General features: G+C 47.1%; 1 protein-coding gene across 1 annotated transcript; it reads right to left on the bottom strand.

Annotated features, from left to right (window-relative positions):
- Positions 1-1,664: 1,664 nt before the first annotated feature.
- On the bottom strand, positions 1,665-7,763 carry Mcidas (multiciliate differentiation and DNA synthesis associated cell cycle protein). Its single transcript, XM_015497379.2, has 7 exons — positions 7,555-7,763; positions 7,372-7,468; positions 7,132-7,223; positions 4,035-4,107; positions 3,283-3,506; positions 2,601-2,711; positions 1,665-2,392 (listed from the first exon to the last, which is right to left on the bottom strand). Exons 1-7 carry the CDS (start codon positions 7,669-7,671, stop codon positions 1,952-1,954), a joined length of 1,155 nt encoding a protein of 384 aa, XP_015352865.1. The 5' UTR covers positions 7,672-7,763; the 3' UTR covers positions 1,665-1,951.
- Positions 7,764-9,991: the final 2,228 nt, after the last annotated feature.

Raw genomic sequence — 9,991 nt, 5'->3', positions numbered from 1 at the left:
CAGAGCTGGATCTTTGCTACTAGTTCATCACAACTCTCCCCCCCCCCAGAAACAGAAGATTCTTATGTAGACAATTATAGGGCTATAAAATGAAGGGCAAGAAGTACATTTTTTAAAATCCAGGCATAAGATATATAGAAAAAAAATTTAAAATTTTTGAACGTTTTGGTCATTATGAGAATACTAATAGAGGAGTGAGAGGGAAGGAATTCTGACTAGCCCATTGTTCTTTAAAATAGGTAAAGAGTTTTATTTTATTTTATTTTTTTGTTTGTGTCCATTTTTTTTTTCTGATCCTGAACTGTGGCAACTTTATCTTTGGCTGATGAAAATAATCTGAACCATCCACTGTAATTTTTAGTCTGTTTGTTGGACAAAATATGAGGAAATGTGGCCCATTTTACACCTTTTTCTTTTGTTTCAAACAGGAGGAGCGGGTTTTGCCACCCTAACCAACTCACCTGTTACCTGATAGGTCCACTCAGATGGCAGAACTAGCAATGAAGTGTGGAGTAACATGGTTGGAACCTTGCCCATGCTGAGCCCCAAATGTAAGAAATTGCCCTCATGTTGAGAATCATGGAGGGTGGGACAATTTACTACTTGAAAAAAGCCACTCATGTAATTTTAGGACAAAGGCAATAGAAGAAAAGTCAAAGTGAAGGCACAATCATATGTAAGTTTTTCTAGAAGATCAAGCCAGTTGTGTAAAACATGGTGTGCATTCCAGCTTTATCTCTGGAATTCTATAGGTAATTTATTTTTACCAAGATTTCCCCACTTGGTTTCCAGAAAAAAAAAAAACACTCTTTTTCATGTGGTATATGCCATTTTCTTAAAACAACTTACCTTTCTTATTAACAAAGTTTGCTTTGGCGGTGGTTATTCTGTTTGCACAAATAAAATTCTGTGTGCGTTTATCATAAATCTTACAAAATTATATGAATGATCATTACAAACAAATGTGCTTAGCACCTGTTTTATTGCTAACAATTGCCTCTGAGAATCTGTCTTTTCCTAAGGCAACTGGTTAGGCTACCTCTCCTGATTTTTTTTTATTCTAGCAACTGAAATGAAAGTTTTCAATAGAAACAGAATTACATATTCTTCCAGGATATGTTGTGTGTATTGAAACTTTCACACAGAGACTAGGCTTCTGGGACTAGAATCCTTAAATATTAGTGATTGGAAGATTCCAGTAATGCTTCTTGTAGTTATTTAACTTACAGCCTCCTTTTCCTTCTTAGGAAACAGGGCATTATATAAGTTTAAAAATAGTGAATTGGTTTCTCTTTCTTCACCCCCACCCGCAATGATACTGGGGAATGAATCCAGGAATACTCTACCACCGAGCCTCCCCGCCGCCCAACTTAAGAAAGAATATTTCTTAATTAACTAATCGGCAATCCTCCTGCCTCAGCCTCCCAAATAACTGAGATCACAAGTGTGTGCCACCGCACCCGGACAACCAATTGGTTTCTAAATCCCTTCTTGCTCTACATAGTTCAAAGATGCTAGAAATAGGGCTGAGGTTGTGGCTCTGTGGTAGAATGCTTGCCTAGCATGTGTGAGGCACTGGGTTCGATTCTCAGCACCACATATAATTAAATAAAGGTATTGAGTCCATCTACAACTAAAAACATTTAAAAAAAAAGATGCTAGAAATAAATATTTTTAAAATAGACTGTGATGTGTGTGTACACACACATGCGTATATGTATAGATACACGCAGTGAAAAGGAGAAAGGCTATACAATGCTTCACAGCTGTGCATTAAAACTTCACAGTGCATTAAAATCAAGACGTTTTTGTTAGAAGTTTCAGGGTGGCATTCGCCTGCAGAGTGAGTTTTGAAAAGCCAGATTTGGGAAATGGTTCCAGTTACTCCTACTCAACCTTCAGGCGCTTCACCTGTGTTCCAGGGCAGTGTTTGATGGGACCACATCCCAGCTCAACTAGGTACCCAGCGGAATTTGTAGCCCCCACTGGCTGTTCGGATGGTGAAGGCATTGCCCTGGGGGAAGGCGAGCGTGCGGATAGTGCTGTGGCTGCGGATGGGAGTGCTGAAAGAGCCGCCCTCCTCCAGCTCGCTGTGGTTCAGGTTCAATGCGCTGCGACAGCCGTCCGTGCGCAGTCCTCGGAAGGCTCCGTGCAGATTTCCCGGCCAGCAGTCAGTGTTCCTGGGCTCGGTTTGCAGGCGGGGCCTCTTGGCATCGCGACTCTGTAGGGCTTCATCGCAACGCTGAGAAATCTCTCTCAGTATGGCGTCTACTTCCGCGCAATCCTGACCCGCAGCGCTGAACATCTCCTCCAAGCTCCTTTTTGCAGTCGTTTTGAACAGGAAGGGCTCGGCGGTGGCCCCGCAATCTCGGGACTGCGTGATCATCAGCTTCTATGAAAGATGGGGAAGAGCGCCACCCTGGGGCCAGCGGGAATCGCCCCAAGCTGGGCGCGCAAAAGGACACCCGGGTGTACTACGCGCTGCACTATGTCCCTACTCTCCTGAACCCCACTGGGTTCCCACACAGGGAGCAGAGTGGGTGTGCAATGAAACAGCTTCCAGTGCCCCGCAATGTCCCACTCGCTTGCTCCCTACTTACATCCAGCACCGAAGCCAGGTGCCTGGTCCGGCTGGCGAGTTCTTTCAGCTGCACGTTCCGTTCCTTAAGCGAGGCGATCTCCTCCTGTTTCTGAGTTAGCGTCACGTGCAGCTACAGGAGGAGATCCAAACGTTCAGGGACTTGGCCACCGTGCTTGGTCTCATCTGCGTGAATTAAACCCAGATCCTGACGTCTCACCAGGAATTGAGCACCCAAGGGCATTTACACTTCTGAGAATCATCAATTTATTTGACTTTTTCCCCCCACGGTACTTGGATTAAAATGTATCTTCAGTGTGGCCGTGGTAGTGACTAGTACCTGGTTGGGCAACAGGCAGACCTAGCTTCTGCCTCTAAACTTCAAACATCCTGTTTTAATTATTAGTAAAATGAGGTTGGTAAGTATGTTTTAGCTCAGTACTTAATAAATGAGAAGAATAATTTAATAAGCACGGTGCCAGGCACAAAAGAAAGCCTTCAATGAATAAAATATTTAGTAAAGTGGAATTAATCCCACTTAGTGAAGTTGGAAAGTGGGGTGGGACCACTGGAGCAATAGCAGCTATGTGAACCACTAGCCTGTCCAGACATGTACAGGGGAGCGTCCCAGTCCTTTCAACCCCACTTCTGCCTTACTCCAGTCCCGGCCCTAGGATTCCTGGTCACTAGTTCAGTGTCCCTACTTGGTTATTTTCAACGAGAGCATTCCCCAGTGCTCTCTGGTTCTGGTCCGCCACCTCCTTCCAGTACTGTTCTGGCGGTGGCACCTCTGGAGTGCGTAGTGGTGCTGACTGGAGGGCCCGGGGCTCCAACCGCTGGGAGAGGTAGGACCCGAGAGGCGATACATCGCAAGGAGAGAAGGGGAAGTCACTGACGGCCAGGGTAGGCGACATCAAAGTAGATGAGTCTGGGAAAAGGCGAAAGCTGGATATGTTGCTTCTGATTCATCCCCAGCTAGTTACAGGGTCAAAATGCCACTCCAGATGTATGCTTTATATGGAGATTTTTTTATTATTATTAAGGAAAGCACCCCTCATTCCTGATATTTTGGACATATACAGCAGGCGCTCCATATAAACCTGTTGAGATAACCCGAGGGTAAGCAGGCAACCCTGTGAGGACTTGGAAGTTACACAAGGCCTTCCCTCCTCTGCACACTATTGTCACTCAAGCTCTCCCAGGCCACATCAGAGCACAAGGACCCCTCTTCCAGAACCCACCCCGACAAACCAGCTATAAATTCAGCTATCCAATTTCTCCATTGGAGAGAGGGAATATCCTAAATATGGAAGTCCAAGACCCTTTTGTGAGGTGATGGCCAATCATTTACTGGCGGCTGAGTTCACCACCTTCAGGACCACAAAATCTTAACTAGTCTCATTTGGAGACAGGAGACATCCCGGCTGTTATTTAATGACTAAGAGACTGCACTTGCCTGCGATGAGATCATCCACTGTTTCTCTGAAATTCTGAAGACTGAAGTCCACTTCCGTTTCCAAGGAGTGGCTCTAAAATAAACCGGGGGTGTCAAACGATCATCGTTGAATCTGGAGAGTCCAGAACAATCCCCAGGTTGCGCCACGTGGGAGGTGGGGGACGATCTGCATGCACTCGCTTTCACAGCGGAGAGTCTCATACCTGTAAACCAAGCCCCACCCGAGACAAGGAACCCAGCAGCCTTGCACTGCGCTGGTGGACAACCAGAGGCGTAGAGTGCCGGACCCGGTCAGCTAGACTTGGAGCCACGAATCTTCACAAGGCGCCAAAACTATTCCCTGAAGTCTTTCTCCGCAGACTGTGCGGGATGTCTGCGGCGCCGGGCTTTGGACAGCTGGACCGTGCTGCAGGCAACCAGCTGCCTCTGTGCGCTGTTCTTTGTGCACTTGTCAACCCTAACTCCAACTTACCCCCAACCAACCAAGAGGCCACGGCTCTAAGAGTAGAGAGCATGGCATGAACCCAGGTCTTTCCTTGGAGACCCGACAGCTTGCAGAGTCCTTCAATGGGGTAACTGGAAACTGTGTTTCTCAGAAAGCTCAGTCACAGCTAACCAAAAAGGAGGGTGAAAGATGATCTATAATTGGAGGAGCCAGGGATGCTATAAAAAATGCTTCTGTTCAGCAACATGTGTTGCCTCTATTGATCTTTTCAGTTTATTTCAGTTTATTACAAAGTTGGAGTTGACTCCCCACTCCCCGCTTGCAGGATGCACCTCCAACTTCCTGAACTGTATGAATGCTTTTCTGGCCTCCAGCAAGGTGTCTAGGTAAGTGAAGGGGAAGAAAACTTAAAGGCTGGATGCCCAGGAACCTTCTTATTCCCTTAACTTGTGGATAATTCAAGTTGACAAATATTTATTTTCTATACAGTCTTCCAGTTAATCCTCACACCAATGTGGGAGGCAGGTAGGGCTCAGGAAGTGCTTCCCCTTTCACTGAAGGAGAATATGAAGCTGGAGAAGTGGAGTTACCCAAAGTCCTCCCACTCTTGCAATGCTAGTGCCTATTTCAGTCATCTTTCCTATATAACTCATTACCTGTCTTTTGGGGGGGTTTTGAGGGAAGGCCCAGCTTACACTAAGGATAACAGTAGGAAGGGGAAGAGAGTCTCTAGAGCCATGATGGGAGGGGGACACATTCAGTACGCCCATCAGAAATATCTTCTCTGATTCGGCTACTGATTCATGTGTGTTAATCATACTGCTCTCCCCAAAGCACTTCTCTACTAGTCATATATTTGGGAGAAGAGGAATTTACTCTGACCCAAACTTCAAAGTATCAGTTTCTCTCAGAGAAGAAAAAGTCAAATCAAAGTCTGGAGGCCTCAGTACCAAGTTGAGCACTGAGGCCATAAGAGGAAAGGATCTGAGAAAGGAAGGACTGAGGGACCCAGACAAACCCTGATGCAGGAACTCTGCCTTGGTGGAAGTAGTGAAATATGACAGTCTTCACGGACTGAAAGGTCTCTCTCTCTCTCTGCAGGTATTTGAGAAAAGCCCTTACCATGAATAGACTGGAGGCCAACTCAGGAAACGTGGCTCAGGAAGTGCTTTCTCCTACAATATCCCACGTTTTGGTCAATTCTAGACTAAAACAATTCTAAAGCACTCCCACTCTTTTTCTGCCTTCCCCTGTGGGACAGCAGCTAGCAAATGTAACCTAAGGGTGCACTGGTCAAGTGTTTGTTAGGGAGCTCTTTCCCTATACCAGCTCTTTCCCACAGAAATCCTGGACTTTCTAGTCCATGTGGTGTGATCCCTGGCCTTGAAGATTTGAATCCCACTTTCCCAATGAAATAACTCTGACATTTCTACAACTACAACAAGGGAAAAAAATGCTGACACACAACATATTGTCAAATTTAAATTCAGTATACTTAAGTGAGAATTCATCAAGAGGCCACTTGATTTTGTTGCTTGCAAAATAAACATGTTGGAGTAAGGGAGTAACCTAGGCCTCTGGGCCAAATAAAAGATGTCTTTGCTTATTTGCACATCCAGATCTTAAAAAAAAAAAAAAAAAAAAATTAAATGGCCTCTGCAGTTGCAGGGAACCACACACTCCCACCTCCTGTCTTAACAATCTCTGCTCTTAGGGCCACCTACCCTGAGTCCTCCTGAGCTCTTTCCCAAAGTTCTAAAAAGCTCTTAGAGGAGGACTGAGAAACTTTATTTCACCACCACTCCCAGTTCTGAGAGGTGTGTTGTCTTCTGGAGAGTTCTATACTGAGACAACGACCTCGTGACCCCAACACCTGCTGACAGAAAGCAGGAGTTGTCACTCTTCTGTGGGTAGCATCTGGATAAAATCACCTGTCCATCTATGAGCCAATCTTCTGGCCTTCTAGACCAGTGCTGAAAGGCTCCAATGTCTGGGAGTGTCAGCCCCTGCCTCTTTGCCACATGGTGGCAAGTGATTAGAACTTTTTTGGGAGGGGGCAGAGGATAAAAGGACTTTTTAAAAAGTGCCTAACTGCTGAAGGACCATCTCTACACACAGGAATCTGTTCTGTCAGATTTCTTCCGCAGTCCTTTGTCCTTCTTCTCGCTTCCCCTCAAATATAAACTCTTCCTCTTCTCCAGTGTTGATCGAGAAGTTATCCATCGATTTCCACTCTCCTTCAATACCCACAGAATGAAAATGGTTAGTGAATGGCTGGGAAGAGGGTGTTGGGAGAAAAACAGGACAAGTATCCTGTACGCAGGCGCCCAGATTCACCCATTTGGTCCCTCAGTGTTCCATCTCCTCCCTGCCTTGTCACAGCTCCAGGAAATAAATGGGGAGAGGAAGGGCAGGAGTGAATCCCACTGTAAAACTTGGCCAAAACAGCTCTGGAAACAGCAGCCTTCACAACATACTATGAGGGAAGAGGACACTCGGATCTGGGAGGCTCAGGTTTCCGCATGCCTCTTCCCTTCACCAGTTAAACGTGACTGTGGTGGGTGCCTGCGACAAACCTTTGCGGAAATAAACCCCCACTTAGGAATGAGGTTTGTGTTTTCAGAGGCAGCAACGCTCCTCAAGGGGAGGTACCTGAGAGGCAGCCGGGTCACCACTAGGCGGCGCGTCGGACCCGAGTAGAGAGGAGCAGTCCGCGAGGTCTTGCAAGTCTATGGTGGTAAGGGCTGCGCAGGGAGACCGAGAGACACACACCAGACGGACGTTTAGCCTCTTGACCAGATTCGCCGCTGGGACCCCCACCAGGACGTCGGAGACACGGGGAAGTTTCCCCAAGGGGAAAATGCAGGGTAGCGCACGTGCTTCGGGGCTCACCTGGCAGTGCAGCGGGCTCCACGTCCGGGGGGTCCTCGTATACAGACACCGGGCTGCCGCCGCCGCATCCCGAAAAGAACTTCCGCGGAGGGGCGAACTAACCGAGCACAGAATAGTGAATACCGATCAGCCCTCGGGACAGGGAGTTCGCAGACCCCTCCGGGCCCCCGCCAACAGCCCCACCTTCCTCTCCGGCTTCACGGGTTTGCGGAGAGGAGGGCCTGGCAGCTCCAGCATCCTGTTAGGGCAGATGCTATCGAAGACCCGGCGTCCCGCCGCACTGCTCCCGCACACTTGCATCCTGTGTGTATCGCTGGAATGGCGACCCGCACCCCTACGGTCCCTGCGCTACCTGCGCCTGTTGGCTCAGAAGTTAGTCCGAGGTCGGGGAAGTCGCGTGGCTCGGGAGGAGAAGAGGGAGGGCGGAGAGGAAAGGGAGGATGGTTGCACGGGAGGGGTGGCTCGCGCCTGAGCGCCAGAGGTGGCGCCTTTAGTCTCTGGCAATCTGCGCGCGGGCGGAGGCGTTAACCCAACCTGGCAACCGGGCTTCCCCCGGGAGAAGCGAGCGCGGGGCCTAGGCCCACGAGCGCCCTTTCCGCCAGCGTTGGCGCCACCGCCTCCTGGCCGCGCCAGACGCAGAGAGCGAAAGAACTGAACTAGAAGCGACCGATCCCCAGCATTGGTTACTGCCTTCCAACCTACGGACAGCGGGGATGGAAGAGTTAAAAGACTCATATTTCCTTTTCTTTGCACCCCAGTCACAAAGCACGAATAAACGTGAACTGACAATTGCCAAAGCCTGACTTCAGCATTTTGTTCAGTCTGGCAGGATTTAGTGGGGATGTAGCATTCTGGAAGGGATTCCTTATAATAATCCCAGTTTACAGAAACCCCTTCCCCCAAATCTAAGCAGCATTCAGGGTCTTGACTCAATTGACTTTTATGTAGACTCCTGAACTAATGCAAGAGCCCCACCCCGTAACCCTAGCCATGCACCTTCCTAGGTAGTGGCACCCGAGTACAATCTTTAAAGTAAATAAAGGATCGATCAAGAAAAGTGACATCCATAAATCCTCCTCCAGCTTCTGAAAATTTACTAGTGGACAATCCCAAACTCCTGAAACCCGTCCGGCCTCCCCTGATGGCTTCAGCTGCCCATCCCAGCGTTTAGCCTGCTGTCTCTACAACTAGGCTCTCCTGCTGTGCCACATTCTTAGCTCTACATCCCAAGCAGGAGTTTATCTCCCAGGAAAGGGGTATCTCTCAGACAGAAACATCCTTAGGTGAGGAGGTCCTCTCTCAGGGGCACTTAGAACCATCCAATTAAAACAATCATTTGAAATTGCACATTATTTTCAAATTATATCTGGTAATGGAAGTGAAAGATCCTCCTTAAAAATGTCATGATCCTCTTTTATTTGCACTCATTGTCTGGATTAAAAAATAAAATACCGTAGGAGTGGTGGAGGAAAACCAATGACAGACCTGGAGACCCTCTGACCACATTTATAGATTCAGGAACTGAGTAGAGGTGAAGCCAAATCAGCCAGCTAGAGCTGGTTTGGTATTGCAGGTAGGGAGGAGCTTGGACTTCAGGATCAAAGTGCACAAGGAACTGGACTAGAGTCCACCAAATCTGTGAGCCCAGATCTTTAGGAAAATAGGTAGCTCTGCCCTCAATAGAGCTGAAGTGAAGATGAATGGGATTATTTATGTAAAATGACTGGTGTTCCATGTGGATGAATTTCGTGCCTTTTCAGTCACACTTCCAGCTTCCTACATCTTGTTCCTGGCTCTCTATCCACTGAGTCCTCCCATTCCTGAGTCTATCTCCACCCCTTTCTTTACCCACCTTCTGGTCTGTAAAATGAGTAAGGGTGCTCTTGAGTTTTGGGGTGATCTTTACACATGGAGATGATTATAGATTTTCCAGGACAGGCCCACTTTTCAAATCTTCATCAATGAGTTCCAAGTTGGGATAGAAAATATAACATTGTATCGTAAGAGTATCTGTGGCAATGGGAACTGGAAATATAGGACTCCTAGTCTGGATGATTGTAGAAGTAATCACCAAATTCCTGGAGAACTTAGCACCAGGAGAGACATGGATGGAATTTTAGATGATATGGCTGAATGAGAGAGTCATTGCTGGTAAAGACAACTTCCAAAGTCACCTCCTTGCAGCCAGGCTGAAGGCTTCAGATACTTTAGACTTGGGCTAGGCATTTTGGTCTTTCTCCTCCTCTTTTTTCACCATCACAAAACAGCTTTTCCACAGATGGGGGAATCACCATTTCCTTCTCCTGGTACCAAGGAGGAAATGTTCCTGGATACATGTCAACTTATCAGGACAACAGAGGTCTAAAGGACCCTAGGCTCTAGAGTACTCTCTATGTGGAGAGAAATACAAAGAAGCTTTAGTTTGCTTTGAGTTTGTTTGCTTTTTATTTGCCATACATTTTGTTTTATTTTAAATGCAGTATACATGACTGGGGATTCCCCTCCAAAACTTATAAGTTTTTTCAACCATACAGAAATTTTTAAAAGGCAAAAACAACAATTCAATGAACCATATATTCACATCCCCCATTAACATTTCCCTCTATTTCTTTGTCCCAAG

This window comes from Marmota marmota, unplaced genomic scaffold (assembly GCF_001458135.2).
Source record: "Marmota marmota marmota unplaced genomic scaffold, marMar, whole genome shotgun sequence".
NCBI lineage: Eukaryota > Metazoa > Chordata > Mammalia > Rodentia > Sciuridae > Marmota > Marmota marmota.
This window is presented reverse-complemented; position numbering and strand designations above follow the sequence as displayed.